The sequence below is a fragment of the Epinephelus fuscoguttatus genome, linkage group LG11, assembly GCF_011397635.1.
Source record: "Epinephelus fuscoguttatus linkage group LG11, E.fuscoguttatus.final_Chr_v1".
NCBI lineage: Eukaryota > Metazoa > Chordata > Actinopteri > Perciformes > Serranidae > Epinephelus > Epinephelus fuscoguttatus.
Window position 1 is genome coordinate 37,301,552 of NC_064762.1, and position 16,572 is coordinate 37,318,123.

Sequence of the window (16,572 nt, forward strand, 5' to 3'; positions counted from 1 at the left end):
AAATACCAACCCAACCCATTCTCACTCTCAACACGTAAAATACTGATGCTTGGCCAGTTGCTCTTAGTGTAACATACCAAGACACCCAGGCACCCTTTAGCATTTTTATAAGATACACTGGATCTTGTCATTATTTGACGCTCTGAACAATGGCTGTAGTGTACAGAGCAAGAAAGTCAGGATGGTGGATAGGTCAATCAAACACAGGACTGTCACCTTGGAGACCACTGTTCGTGACCCGCGTGAAATGTCACGTGACATGTCATGCGGTATCTGACATTGCAATTGTAAGAAATTTAGGCTATTTATTTTAACCCAAACTTCATCTTTTTTTCAAAATCTAACCATTTGCTTATGTTGCCTCAACCCAGGGGTACAGAACCTGCGGCTGCGGAGCCATATGCGGCTCTTTAGCCCCTCTCCAATGGCTCTCTATGGCTTTGAAAAATAAAAAATAAAAAAATAAATAACAAACAAACACCAAAAAAAAAAAACCCCACACACATGAAAATGAATAACAGTTATTGATTTTTTTTTTCAACATTTCAATTTTTATTCATAATTGTTGTAGGCCTAAAGAAAATTTTACATTCTCCAATTGTAAAAATGTGTAGCCCATGCACTGAATTTAAAAAAAAAAAAAAAAAGTTAACATTTCGTCAACTAAAATGTGCGTCACACGTCTACGGCCTAGTACCTTTTCTTCTAAATTTTGGCAAACTTCATCAGCTGTGGCTAGTCTTGAGTCTCTCTTGCCAGGCTAGCATTGGATTCCAAATCCATATAAATAAAGGTTTCAGAGGAAAATAAAGAATTTAATCGTGAGTGGACAGATTTGTTTGCTTTCACAACCAATGCTGCAATGTTAAAGTACCAAATAATCATAAATAGCCACTGCAGAGGAGCCATTTCCATATTTTTAAGTGCTCATTTCGACCTATTTTTATTGTTGATAGGGTAATTTAGACTTAAAATGCAGTGTTACCGAAGGCTCCAAGCAGATTTGATTTTAATTTTATTTTTTTATTATTTTTTTGTCAACGATGGCTCATTTGATAGTTAAGGTTGCTGACGTCTGTCTTGATCTAACAAAATGAACCTACATTGGCTTAAGTTTATTTTGCGGAAACTGACATGCTGTCCCTGAATGTCCAAAACTGATGATATAGGGGTACGTAGAGTGTCATAGTTTGATACACAGAACCACTGACCAAGCTCTGTTATTGACGTGTTGAGAGTGAGAATGTGTTGACCAACCACACCAAAAGGAACCACAACAGCTCGTGCACTCGATGATGCCCACACAGCAGCTGTTAGCTTGCACCATTAAAATCGAGCCCTGCATGGTGCAACTGTCTTCAGCAAATGGAAGGGTAAAGCTCATAAATAATAAGTCATTATAGCACTTACACTATATGCACATGATTCCATTCTACCTGACCTGGGTGCTGCATACTGACTCAGTGGTGAGAAAGGCAAAGCAGAGACTGTTTCACCTCAGACGCCTGAGGGAATTGCAGGATTTGAGGAGTTTCTACTCCTGCGCCATTGAAAGCGTCCTAACAGGGAACATTGCTGCCCAGTACTGAAACAGCACTGGACAGGACCGCAAGGCCCTGCAAAGAGTGGTCATTACCCCACCCCCAATCAAACACATATTTATTACGATTCCTACTCTATGTAAAATCTTTTTAATGCACAACTGGAGGAACTGGTGGGATTTCATTTCACTGGACTTGTACCTTATATGACTACATGTGACAAACAAAACTGATAGATTGATTGATGATTAATTCATTACTTTGAGACAAAAATCCACCAAAACCTTTTTAACATATCATAATACAGTTTTAATTAAATAAAGGGAACAAGCGGCAGCCCTAGGATAGAACAATTATATGGAGGAGTACATGTGGTGTGTGTGGCTACACAACAAAGCTTCCCGTTTTTAAAAATGCATGACACTCTTGAGAGTAAAATTCACATTGATTAAAAGACACCCTGGGGGTGTTGTGGTAAGTGGAGCTTCTCCTCTGCAGGAATGAAAGTTCCCCCTCAGCGGAGACGGAGCCCTCTGCTGATGAGCAGGGAGGGCAGAAAGTCAGTATCAGCCACCGCCACGGGTTCTGGCTCCACGTCAGCTGGCCATAGTTCTGTTAGGGTGGTAGCAGGAGGGGTTGACTTGAGGGTGAGAAAGGAGTGGGGGCAGCCAAGTGTGTGGTCACAGCTCATAGTCAAACTTGTACTCATTAGCCAGGTAGATCCTGCGGAAGATGAGCGCCGCCAGGGCCAGAGTGAGCACCACAATGAGGACCGCCGAGCCTGCGTGGCTTTCATCCAGAGGCTGGCGAGGAGCCGGGGCGAAGGCTGGCCTGCTGGCTGGATCTCTGCCATCTCTCTGGCCCTGCTGGCTGTGCTGCTGGGCGCGACGCTGCCGGGGGCTGAGAGGGCGACCAGTGCTTGGGGTCACAGCGGGTTGGGGTCCCTCTATCCCTGTGGCTGGAGATGCCTCAGCCTGCGGTAAAAGATGGCATTGAGACAAAACAAGTCATTAGAGGTGAAACATTTACTTGATTAATCGATTATGCCAACTCCATCTGGCTTCATTTCATTCAGGTTGTGCTACAGCTCAGTCACAGCTCCATTACAGTTCTAAAGTATGGCTGACAAGGGCAAATACGTTACATTTCCATTAGGAGAAACATGCTGCAGCTTCAGAAACGATGTCAGCTCACATATGAGAATCCAAAACAAATACAAGAACAGAAATGTGCTGCAAATGAAAAAATGTGTGGCAGAAAGCCAAAACCAGCACAATAACAGGAAACATGCAATTACAGAAAAGATGCAAAGTCAAGTAAAAATACCACCCAGCAGTTGTATGCCTCCGTGCACCATTTTCTATTACAGTTTACAACCATGTCTGTGAAAACATGGATGCTTCACACACATCTTCCTCCTGGCAGCACAGAAGATCTATACTATCAGCACAGTTTCAAGGTGAACACCCAATATTAGTGTCACCAATTCAGTATCTGACCAAATGTCTCCCCTTGCGTTCCTGAGATATGACAATGAGTGATGACCAGAAAAGTGTTTTTGCAGAACAGAATGACGTCATGGTGCAGTTGACCTGTGACCTTTTGGATATAAAATGTCATAATTTTATTATACTAGATATTTGTGTGAGGTTTTGTCACAATAGCTAGAACTCTTTAGTTTTTGACAAAAACATGTTTTCTGAGGTGACACTGACCTTGACCTTTGACCTTTAACCACCAAATTCTAATCAGTTTATTCTTCATTACAAGTGGACGTTAGTGTCAAATTTGGAGAAATTCTCTCAAGGCATTCTTGAGATATTGCATTTATGAACGTAAGACGGATGCAGGGTCACACTGACCTTGACCTTTGACCACCAAAATCCCATCAGTTTTTATTGAGTGTGGACGATCCACCTTGGCGTTTTTTGCCAAATTTGAAGATTTTCCCTCACAGTGTTCTTGAGATATAGTATTCACAAGATTGAGACAGACAAACTCACAGTGACCTTGACCTTTGACCACCAAATTCAGCTCATCACAAAGTCCAAGGGGATGTGTGAGAAATCCCTTCAAGGCATTCATGAGAATATGATGGATGGACAACCTGAAAAAGCCAGTGCGGAGCCATAAAAAACACACTAATCCATAAAATAAATGCTGCATATCCAGTCAACACCAAAGAGGTTAAAAACCTGTCCCTCCAGAAATACGTGATTATGCTATCACATAATTCAATGCATAATCAGCCAAAGTCCGCATATTCATGCGGAGGCCGCATTTTTTCAAAGACGCCGCGCTTTCGCCGCATAAATCGCCGATTTCCGCGTAAAATGAGCGAAATATGCGGGGCTTGCATGATTTCATAATCCTCGCATTTTCATTGCAAGAGGGGTTTTCCTTGTGAACGCTCTCTGTAATGTACAAACAACTGTTGTGTCTCTCTGAGGCTTGCTGTGCACGTCACGTAATGAGACAGACCGCACACTAGGCAGAGTCAGTGTGATGTTTCTTCTCCTCCTTTGGGGAGGAGGGAATAAACCTTCCAGTGAAATAACTCTCGATCTAAAAGAGCTGGTTATGATTTTAGGCATGAATGTGGGATTCGGCCTCAGAGTAGCTGCGCTCCCGTCATCTCTGATAACGAGACAAGACGGGGAGACTGAAAGCGCACATAAATCACTCACTCACTTACGAAGTCAGGGCTAAGAGAAGTGCTGTCTTTAATGACAGTAGTTTGAGAGAGATTTGTGACAGAGGCTCGAAGGGATGTTCTTCCAGAGCGCGTAACACCAGGGGTAAATCCCACTGCGGTGCCAAAGAGCGCGTGACAGGTCTCTGTCGCCTGACTCCTTTCAAAAAGCGCTTAACCAGCGGGTGCGCAAAAACGGATCTCTCTCCATAGCCTTCATGACATAATATATATTTTATTTATTTATTTTTACATAAGTTGTAGCATATTCTAGCTACAGAACTTGTTTGACTCAGCAATGTTTTGTAAGTTTGAGCCATGTGTTTTTTAAGGTCTGAAATAAAACAAGATGAGAACTTAAATATTCCCTGCACTTTCTGTGATGTAGTATGCTTGCTTATCATAGAAGTAATTAGAAATGACTACATTAAGGTAGTAGCCTAGTGAGAACAGGGCGTTGGGGGAATCACTTTTTTCCTCTTTTTCATCAAACCGCAATTTTTGCAAGTTCCCGCAATTTCATCGCATGAAACTGCATAAATATCCCACATATTTCATCGCATTTTTTAAGAAAACGTGCCGCATAATCGAGGATTTTTGCCCACAACAATCACAAAAAAACTCGCATTTTTCTGGAAGGACTGTAAAAGGAGAAGTAACAGCATCATATGATGTCATATCATTGAGGTACAGCACGTGCACAATGGTATCTGGTCAGCACCTGCTGAAAGGCTCAAAAGCTGATGCATTAACATAGAACTTGGGGATGACTGATTCGTTTTACAGAGGCTTCCGCAGTTGACCTTGAGCTGAAATATATACCACACAAAAAATAAAGATATGGGTTGAATTATGATTCTGCAGCTATTGAAAAGGTCCTTAATAAAAGACCATAAACAAATACTTTCTGTCTGAAAAACTTAGCAGGCAACATCCATTTGAGTGTACCCAAAAAGTTTTGTCAGGCTGAGGACACCCAAAAAGCATCAGAGCAGACGCCTTCCCTTTATTTCAGGTGCCGTCTGCTGTAACCCTCCAACATCACAGCTCCAGTGACATCAGTGACTGTGTTTACAAGGTCTTTAGTATCCCGGTTTTGATTGGGTTTTTTAAGTATCCCGTTTTTGTGTTTGTGCATGTAAACACCATATCCCAATTCAGAAACCGGGTTATGCCCTTTTCCCGGTTTCAAGAAACCCGGTTTTGCTACCTGGAGTACTCCGATAGAAGCCGGGATACTGGAGCATGTATACGCCTTATCCCAGTTTCATGAATGGTTCAACTATGTCACACAGCCGGCTGAAGGATGCCCTGCTCATTCTGAAGTTTTCTCTCTACTCTGAATCTGTAAACTCCATGAGAACGATCCTATCCCACCAGTCACAGCTACGTATTTTCATCCACTGTTGCCTTGTACTGCATGGTGGCAGTGACAGCCGAATACTAGAGCTTGAGATTCTCTGCGCGAGCCCAAACCCGGCCTAATAATGTCAAAATATTATTTACAGACTGATTTAACAGACGATCACTGCTGCCACGATCACTGGAAAGTCTGGGCAAGAGGCTTCCACAGAGGTTTTATCAGAGTTTATCAGTGAGAATCATTTGCATAGAAATGTCCAATTTTTTTTTACAATATTTATTCACAGCCCTTCACCACCTGGATCCTAAAATAAACACCTGTTTTATTACATAATCATGCTTCCGTGTTGCGCCATTCATTAAGATCCTATGTTTCTGTCATTCAAATAACAAGACTTGTGGTTTAATACTCTTAATTATAACAGCCAACTTATTGAAAAATGTCGGGTTTACATCGGGCTCGGGTCCATAATTACAGTTAATTGGACAGGCCGGGCCGGTCCCGGACATAACGTGCACAACGTGCATAACGGGCTGGATTTTTTGGGCCCGATCTAAACTCTACCAAATACCTATCAAAGTTGGTGACGTATTCAATATTTGTTGTCGCTCTCTCCTCCCATTGCTGAAGATGAAGTGGATGAGCCATAGCTGTAATGCAACGTGAGTGTTTACTAATGCTAAGCCCGCTAGAAGCCACAGAGGTGTCATTTTTGTCTTACTTCTAAATATAATAAATATATCACATTTCCCGCTCAATCTGTTGTAAACAAAAGACGTAAAAGATGTAACACACGCCTGCGCAGATAGGATGCAGTGATCAGAAAACGGGTTACTGGTATTTATCATGTATACAGGGATATGAATAACCGGGTTTCTCTGTGTTCCATGTAAACATCATATCCCGGATATGCTCAAAACCGGGATAAGCCTCAAAACCGGGATACTAAAAACCTTGTAAACACAGTCAGTGACATTGCACATGCGTCATACTCAATAGCTCCCATTGGGTCAGAGACCATGTTCCAGCCTTCAATGAATAGCCTTGATCAACACAAGCAAGTTCTCTAGGCCTCTAGGTGGAGCGCTTGATGGAACAGTTTGATTGTAGATCCGAAAGAGAGACCAGAGGAGAGTGTGTTTGTTGTTAAAGCAGAAGGAAAAGAGGAGTAAAGAGGTGACATAAAAAGGTATGTATCTTTTTCACATTTAGCCTGAGTCTTTTACAGTATTATATAAGAGCAACCAAATTACATACCGCCCCTAGAGGCCTGGAGAATTTGTTTTCATGGTTTGTGTGTTTTTTTGACTTTCCATCATTTGTGTTTTTGCAGCACGTTTGCTGTTAATGTATTTGTCTTGGCTTTCTGCAGCACAGTTTTTTTGTAGCACGTTTTTATTCTCGTATATGTATTTTCTAAGGGCTGTGCCTGACTTTGTTTTGTCAGTCGAATCAGATTTGGCCGTTAATTATGAATATTTGACATTTCTTTTATATCGTTTCCATATTGAGTTTATAAGCTCAGCGGGACGTTCAGCGGGACGTTCAGTGTGACTGCAGCATTGATGTAACATAGTACACTAGATAACAGCACTAAAGATGGATCAGAATGTGCAACAACATTTTTTGCCGACACCAGATATCAAACAAAAGCCAGAGACTGGGTCGTATTAATTATTTGTAAGCTGCATATTCAGCGTTCCACGCAGAAGAGAGATGATAATGTTATGTCAGAGCCATACAGTGCAGCTATATACCAAAGAGTAAGGTGACAGTCAAGAGCACGCTCCGCAGCAAAATCTGGGGACTGCACACTCATTAGCAAAAACCAAACCAAAACAAAACAATAAAACCGACTGCTTGACTTGAAGCAAATTTGGGTGACTAAGGGGCCTCAGACTGATGATTCAAATGCCCAACTTTCAGGGGCTGCCCAAGTACTTTCTTACATGTGAATTGGCATAGTTTCTGAAGCTGCAGCACATTTCTCCTACTGGAAAAGTTTTGGGCTATCATAGCCTGTTTGCCCTTTGCAGCCAGTGTAGAAACATTTTAGAATGACTGGTTTCGGTTACCACTGACCAAAACCAGTCATTCATAAGGAGCATGAGCTGATGCCTTCAAGTTGAAGTTACAGGTTCCCAAACTGTAAACTGAACAGTACCACTATCCATCAAACTACTTCTAGTGTGAGACAGAGAGGGGAAGGGATGTGCAATATTTTAGTGTAGGCCTCTCTGCAATCACTCTTTGCATGGCAATCATTTTGTATTGGACTTTAGTGCAATTACTTTAGGTGGTACATCTGTGCAACACTTGGGTCTCGGGCATTGTGCAATGCTCTTGAGGTGTATGGATCTGGGAGTGATACTGTATGTTAATTGTAGTTTGATTGTACATGTGTGCCAGTGTGTTGCCTGTGCTCTCTCAAATGTCCAAGACAAAATCCTCCTAAGGGAGACAATTAAGGCTAATCTCTCTGTCTCTCTTACCTGTTTTCCAGCAGACACATACAGTGTATATGAAGTGCATTTTCCATCATAGAGTTTATAGAGTTGTTTTGCCAGACATAAAAACACATTTGCAGCTCATTTAGATGTGTGCAACAAACACTACAGGGCTGTTATTTACTTAGTTTAATCCTACCTCTTCTTTTATCTGTAGCCTACTGACTGATAGTAGCACATGTTTAAATTAAGCCAATAAAATCTATAAATGCGTATTTTTTCCCCTTGGTTCCTGTCCTCTATCTTCATTAGGCTGACATTTTCTCACCCCAAAGCAAGAGCTTTCACAAAATGATGACAGACCTGTCCACTGAGGGTTGGGAGCTGTGTAGCAGTAAGGTCAACACAACCTTTAGTTGCCTCCTGTGATCACTCATTTTAAATGTCAATCTAGCTAATCACACAGTACAGCTGCTGTCATTAATCTGTATTTATGCTGATTCTGTCAGACAATGTCATCTTCATAAAATAATGATGTGATCATCAGCACAGCCAACAGCTTGCAAATGACTGCAGGCTAAAAGCTAGTATATGAGCAACTATTTAAAAAAAAAAAAAAAAAATCACTCATCATCAATCCATATTCCTTCTGCAGAATGAAAACAGAAGAGTTAAGAAAATGCACATGACAATATTGACATCATGAATCCAGCATTGAAATGCTCTCCTTTTAGGGCTGGGACACATGCTTTGTCTTTACCTCCAGGGAATTGAGGGGTTGAACGCTGAGTTCTTCTCTCGTGCCAAATCTGTGCCAACTTTCAAGGGCGCGGAGGCAGGTTGTGCCTGACGTTGCTAAGCAACCATAACCAGCACCGTATCATAGTCTGCTGACCAGAAATCCTGAGTTCAGAGCCGATGTTTTTAGTGGTGTGTGTATTCAAATATTGTCCTTTGGACAGATAATAAAGAATCAAAATTTTCTCCATATTTGCCATTGACTAATATTTAAGGATGAAAGGAAGAAATGCCTGTAGGCTGTTATGGGTTGTTCCTCGTCACATGACATGTGGAGTGTGCTGCTGCGCTCCAAAAGTGGAAATATGTATATCTCAGGGTGCAGCTGTTGCACCCTGAAAAACAGGCAACGCTTGCTCGCCATGAAGCCGTCCTCTCACTTTTGGGCATGCCTGTCTCGTGTCTACATTTTACAACGCTGGATTTGAGGGCACAATAAATGTGGCATGTGTCCGGGTCCTGATGCTACCACACAGTAATACTAAGTTATCCATCAGCCTGGATCAGCACATCAAAACCTAACCCCATTTTCAGCATACTTAATCTTAGAGTTAGTTAAAGATAACTTTATGATGCTCCTGGTCATTTAAAGTTTTAAAGGGATCAGTGCAGATAGAAAGAGTCCTCTCTGGAGGATGGGAGGCTGTGCTGGGGATGACTAACCAATCAGCAGCACTGATAGATTCAGCTTTTACACAGAAAATGTACATTTCACCCAATTAGTCTGTCTGGAGGGAGCCTGCAGAGACTGTGCAGAGGCTGTACTGTTCTACTACATCTCTCTGTACTGTGAGCAGCAGCATGGCAGTGTGGGATTCAGGTGGGCCGGACGAGTTTTAACTCTTGTCCCACCAACTTCAGCGGCAGATGGCGAGTCCTATTTTTGACACGGCCTTCCTCAGTTCAAACTCAGAAACAGTAATCTAAGTTGACCCTCCTCTGCTCCTTCAGACTGGTTCTGTGTGCAGCAGCTGGCGCCAAAATCAATCCTCTTAGGCAACAAAGCTTGTCCATATCATCTGAACCGGTGAAAAAAAGCCACACAACCACAGGCTTCAAGCTACCATAGAATACTGATGTTAAGAGAAAGCACTGATATCTAACTGCTTGATTTCACTACAGTTACTCAATACGACCAATACAGCTGCTGGAGCTGCTGCAAAGTCAGCATGCACAATCATTTCCTTCTATTCATATTCAAAATAATTTGGAGCTCATGGGATGTCAGCAGGTGATGAAGCGTGCCACCAATTAAAAGGGACACTGTGAATGATCCGTAATAGGCTGCATACAGACAGCACCATATAATCCTATTGATTGCACACTGTGGAGCTTCAGAACACCCACTGCTCTGTCCAATACTTTGATCTTAAATGGACTGAAAGACAAACCACAGCATTCTGAAGACAGGTCGGGTTTTTAATTACACCAAACATCAGGAGAAGGAAAAAGCAAAGCCTAAATAATCCTTAGTATTAACTGTTGCATGCCAGCGAATAAGATTTATAGTGTAGTGGTATATTTGTCTTTGTCCATCATGTCTTTAGTGATGTAATACATCACAAGTAAGCATCAGGCTTTCGTGTCGGTCCCACAGAGTCAATCAGCAGCTTTTTTCTACAGCAACTGTTTATCTGTCACACAGGTAGAGATCTATTGTAGGGGTAGAGCACAACAACGTCTCCACAAGTGCGATCCTTGACAGACTAGAGAAAAATGGAGACATGCAAGACATGCCATATTTCCAGTATGCACACAACACTCCCTTGAAGTCAACTTTTCTGTCACATAGCCCTTTGGAAGCCAAAAAAATGTCACACACCGGCACAACTGACATGTACACTGACTGAATACTGAGGAAACTATAAACAATGAGCCAAACTGACATTTACCTAGAATAGCACCTCTACAAAAGACATTTTAAACCATTTTATAGTTAATATTATTGTACCATATTATACTACATTATTTTGGCCCATTCTAAATCATTCAATACAATCAATAAAAGCAAACAGGTATTCTGCAGATTTACAGATAAATATTTAACTTGAAATAAACAACGACTATAATTAAACACACAAATATTTTACATGGATTTCTTACATTTTCATCTAGATTCAAATTAGCTTGTATTTGTATTAGCTTGTATTTAGGGGAATACTTCACAAACAAACAAAAAAAAACTTTGTAAAGCTATTGCTCACCAATGTCATGAAAAACTTTATTTTTCTAGATTAAAATTCTTAATGAATTGAAGTCATAGGGGTCTGTGTTTAATAACCGCAATTATATCAAAACATCCTTTTACAAACTCTCAGACAGCTCGAGCAGTATAATCTAACTCTCAGTAATACAATCATATATTCAGTACTTCCCAAACAGACAGCCCTTTCTGACAGGGAACTGAACAGAAAGTGACACTTATCCTTGCTCTCTTCAAAGCCAGACAAAATTGACAAAAACAGTAATTTTTCTGGTCTACTGCTGCATCGATCGGCGGTGTGTTGTGTCATTGTGTGACTTTGCTGAACTCAAAATAACCCTTTTTAAAATACCAAAGTTACACAATAGCACAAACAAATTATCTGACTGAGACATTGGCAGACCAGCAGCTCCAGTGTTCTGTGAGGTAAAATTAGTGTTTTTGTCAATGGAGTCTGGGGTTGAATACAGCATAATTATAGCTTCTCTACTGCAACGTATTTCCAAGTGTAGGGATGCATATATATCTTCACACCATTAGCATCAGCAGATGTTGGCTTTAAAATGAACCATAAGACTCGGCCAACGTGATTTTTTTTTTTTAAATTTGCACAATGAATGAATATTACATACATTGAAAAGCATTTGAAAAGCAATTAGACCTCCACAACATTGTTTTGGAAATTAAAATAAAGGTTTTGCCCACTAATATCCAAACACACATTTCTTCCCTATCTATCTCCAAATTGCTCTGCTAGCTAGCTACTGCAACTGTTGTTGTGCTACAACCCACAAACTGCAAAGTGTGGTTTTATATGACCGGTGTGGTTGCTAGTCAACAAAAGTCTCACCAAGTGGATGAATTTTTGGAGATGCCCGAGCGTTTCAAACATTTGAAACTGTTTTATCTGGTCTTACAGAAAGTAAAAAGACAGGGATTTTAAAGTATAAAAAACAGTGACATATATTTGCCATATTAAAAGAAATACATGATCAAATCACACAGGGACACAGGATTAAAACCACATTTTTCATTTCATCGAGACGTTGAATTTCACTTTCCACTTGGATTATACTGCACAAGATGTGTGAGAGTTTGTGAACAGACGCTGGATATAATTTTGCTGTTGTTGAACATGTAGCTCTATGACTAATTAATTGAGAACTTGTTTGTTTTTGGATTCTTTGTTCAGCATGGAGAAATGTGAGAAAAACAAAGTTTTCTTCATGATACAAAGTAGCACTAAGGAAGTAATTGAAATACAAATGATCACTTTATGTGTGAAGTATTCCTTTCAGGAGGACAAGGCCAAACAAACAGAACAAAAAAAAACATTGCAGGCATCTGATTGGGACATGTGAGCCTGCTGTTTGGGGTGTGAGCACAACCTGCAGGCTCCACTGACAGGCGCTCTCCTGTCTTGTCATGTATACCACGGATGAGAGAGCCAGATCATAAACATGATGTTGGGAATATGAAATACCACAGTGAATTCACTATCAGACAATGATGGACATCTGTTACTCTACTGACAATATTTTTCATTTTGTTGGTCAGCTCAGATTCAGTCCTGTCAGACTGTTTAGACTCCTGAGCCACAAAGCTTGTTGTGTTACTATGACAACCAACTGTAAAGACTTTCATGTCTTCAGCTGCAGCAAAACTGCATATTAGAAAGAGTTATTAATACACTGACTTTGATATTTTTGGCTTTTTTTCTTCTGTTTTGATATATTTGAAAACATGACATGAAATGTAATAAATGTAAATGTTGCTGAGGGTTTTTTTAAATTAATGTGGGGAAATGTAATCCACTTTAGGAACCCACTGATCTAGAACATCAATCAACTGCAGGGTTTTTTTTTTCATGCATGTTTTTCATGAGTGAGAGTGAAAAAAAAGCAACTTAAAGAGTAACTTAACCCAGGCTGAAAAGCAGCATTTCACAGTGTGTTGCACCCAACAGTAATGTCATAACACACCTGGAGTACACTGCTACATCACTGCAGCAAGGTGAGAAGGTAAAATATTGAAATTCAGCGGGAGTAAGACTTTCTTGTTGTTCTTGAACTCCATGCTGCTGTTAAGTATACAGTATATTGGTGGTACAATGTGCTATCAGATGACAAAAACTTTATCCCTTTAATATCTCAGGCTGTATTGGCTACTGTTAGCAATGCTGCCAATCAGTGAGCAGGCTGGATGTATAGCAGTATTGGATTTTTATATGGGGTTTGCATCAAAGTGACAAAACATCTTGACAGGTATTTTAGAAAAGCAGAATAGAAAATTCACTATATTTATTGATGTTGCAATATGAAATGACACAAGGAATTTAAGAAGGTGGTAGGATTTTCATTTTTTGGATCTGACTGGAAGAACTTTGTTTTGTTCTACAAACCCCCTTTTTATTGTGTCTGCACTGCAAAAACACAGAACAATGGTAGTTCTTAGAATGCTGTTTTGCTGAATGCTGTTTTTATAGCTCCTATTTCAGAATAGGTATTTTCCCAGCACTAAAAGAAACTTGAGAAGATGGGAGTGTACAGTGGTTGGTCGAACACATGAGCCAATGCTGCACCGATAAAACACAACGAATGAAGAAAACACAGTCAAATGGACTAACATTAAAGTCCAGGTTTTACTGAGCATAAATGCAACAGGGGATACAGAGGGATTTTGACTCATCAAAGCAAAATGTGAGAATCTTCTATTCTAATCTTCTATATATCATTGTCTTCATTTCATTCAGGTTGTGCTACAGCTCAGTCACAGCTCCATTACGGTTCTAAAGTATGCCTGACAAAGGCAAACGCATTACACTTCCATTAGGAGAAACATGCTGCACCTTCAGAAACGATGCCAGCTCAAAAACACATATGAGAATCCAAAACAAATACAAGAACAGAAACGTGCTGCAAATGAAAAATGTGTGGCAGAAAGCCAAAACCAGCACAATAACAGGAAACATGCAAATAGAGAAAAGATGCAAAATCAAGTAAAAATACCACCCAGCAGTTGTATGCCTCCGTGCACCATTTTCTATTACAGTTTACAACCATGTCTGTGAAAACATGGATGCTTCACACACATCTTCCTCCCGGCAGCACAGAAGATCTATACTATCAGCACAGTTTCAAGGTGAACAGCCAAGTGTTACCAATTCAGTATCTGACCAAATGTCCCCCCTTCTGCTCCTGAGATACGACACTGAGTAATGGCCAAAATAGTGTATTTGCTGAACATTATTCTGTCACAGTGAAGTTGACCTTTGACCTTTTGGATATAAAATGTCATCACTCCATCATTACATTGAGTTAGACATCTGTGACATTTTGTCATAATTTGTGCACAAATACCTTGAGTTCTGGCCAAAAACATGTTTTGTGAGGTCACAGTGACCTTGACCTTTGACCACAACTTTCTATTCAGTTTATTCTTCAGTCCGAGTGGAAATTTGTATCAAATTTGGAGATATTCACTGAAGGTGTTCTGGAGATATTGCATTCATGAGAATGAGAGAGACCAAAATCTAAACAGTTCATCATTGAGTCCATATGATGTTTGTGCCAAATTTTAAGAAATTCCCTCAAGGCGTTCTTGAGAATGGGACGGATAGACGAACGGACGGAGGGACAACCTGAAAACATAATGCCTTGAGCTATGGCTATCTCTGATGCGGAGGCATAAAACTTCCAGTGGGTCAGGAATCATAATCAAACAGGTCAAAATCAAGCCAACAGTTAATCCCAATTACCTAAACATTTTAATTGGTGGTAAAAATGACCTTGCTGACCTCACAGTTCTCAGCAATTAACTGAGTAAATACAATGTCATCCTAACAATTAGACATGATGGACAATACTACAAACATAAGACCCAATTAGTAATGAACCAGAATTAAATATGTTTTTAGGCTCCTTTCCAGGATTCTGGAGAGTTCTTTGTTTATTTGGATCCCTATTACTTGTCAGCCTGGCAACAACTACTCTTCGTGCGGCGCAGTGACCGGCTCAATACAGCACACCATTATACTGTATGCCAGGGAGGCTTGAGACATGCTTGAGATGATTAATCCAACAGAGTGGACACACTCAACTGTCCTCAGCTGCATTATACAACATAAACGTATAATAATAATAATAATAATAATAATAATAATAATCATAAAGGTGACTAAGTGTTGTGATGACTGTGATGAATGCCCTATCTTCCTAGAATATGCAATTAGCATTTTCATAAAATACTGACTGAAACCAGCGGTTGACTGAAGGACAGTAAAGCCATCTTAACACAGTGTGCCTTATGAAGTGGTTGCCTGTTTTGTTAATCTGTAGGTTATGTCACAAAAACATGTAAAACCATGGGGATGGTGAGTTCTGTAGGTAGTTGGCTGGCTGCAGGTTGTGTGCTGTCCTGTGTAACCCCAGTGTGGCAGTATAACACCTACCTGCTCCGCCTGGGGCGCCTCAGAAGCTTCCTGGCTGGCAGACGTGGAGGTGTCTCCCTCGGTGAGCATGGAAGGCTCGCTTTCTGCACCTCCGCTCTCACTTGCCTGTCTGGATAAACTGGACTCTGCCTGCAGTAACACACAGGGAGCAGCAGTTATCTACACTGTTCTTTGGCACATGTTATAGGGCTGGACAATGTGGACCCAAATGTACAGTATTTTATCATAATCTGTCACATCTACTTCAACAATAACTAATAAACAAATAATTATTTTGTAGCTAAAGCAGTGCATGATATTTTCTCTTGCCTGGTGGCTCACTTGTGGCTCACTCTGTCAGGGTTTGTGCTTATTAATTTTTAATTAAACACTCTGGACTGGACTGTGTGCTGATAGATTAATTTAACTGATTAGCAGTCAGTGCTATTATTGCAATCATAAATAAAAGTCAGTAATACAGTAATTGCCAAATATCAAATAACAACAGAGAAAAGGCTTGTAACAGCTTTACACTTCCCACATATGTTTCGCATATGAAATGTGTAACAGGATAATGCCTTCTGAGCTGCTACAAGACTTAATTTGAAACATCTATACAGGAAGTGTTAATGTTTTACTAACAGTGGCTTAACAACAATCAAAAAACAGCTAAATAGATGTTTCTGGATAAATTAGAGGATGGAACTAGCATTAATAGTATTTATTAATGTTATTATCTAGTATATTCTGTATAAGTATTTTGGAATTGCCACTAAATGGACCTCAAAGTTCATTTTATCAACTGCTGTTTCTAAGAATTTACTTAAGGCTTAACTTTTAGCCAACATGGCTAGAAGTCCTCAGAGCACTCAGAAAAAAAAAGGAAATATTAACAATCACTCTGCCATGACAACTGGGTAAACTCCATCTGCTGATGAAGACCATGTGATATGATGGAAATCCCCAGAACAGCTGGACCTTGTGGCTGATTATTTTCTTGACTGCTGTTTCCAAAGTGAAGTATGAACTTTAGGCTGAGTATTCCTGATATTAAGAGAAATTGAGAGCAGCAGTAGAGAGTGGATACCTGACCCGAGCC

General features: G+C 40.4%; 1 protein-coding gene across 1 annotated transcript in view; it reads right to left on the bottom strand.

Annotated features, from left to right (window-relative positions):
• Window positions 1-1,826: 1,826 nt before the first annotated feature.
• The window catches only part of ube2j1 (ubiquitin-conjugating enzyme E2, J1), a 75,110-nt gene continuing 60,364 nt past the window's right edge, over window positions 1,827-16,572 (bottom strand). The window contains exons 7-8 of the mRNA XM_049589582.1: window positions 15,495-15,623; window positions 1,827-2,515 (exon numbers count right to left, since the gene is read on the bottom strand). Coding sequence (XP_049445539.1) covers window positions 2,222-2,515; window positions 15,495-15,623 — 423 coding nt within the window. The 3' untranslated portion in view covers window positions 1,827-2,221. The remainder of the gene's footprint in view (window positions 2,516-15,494; window positions 15,624-16,572) is intronic.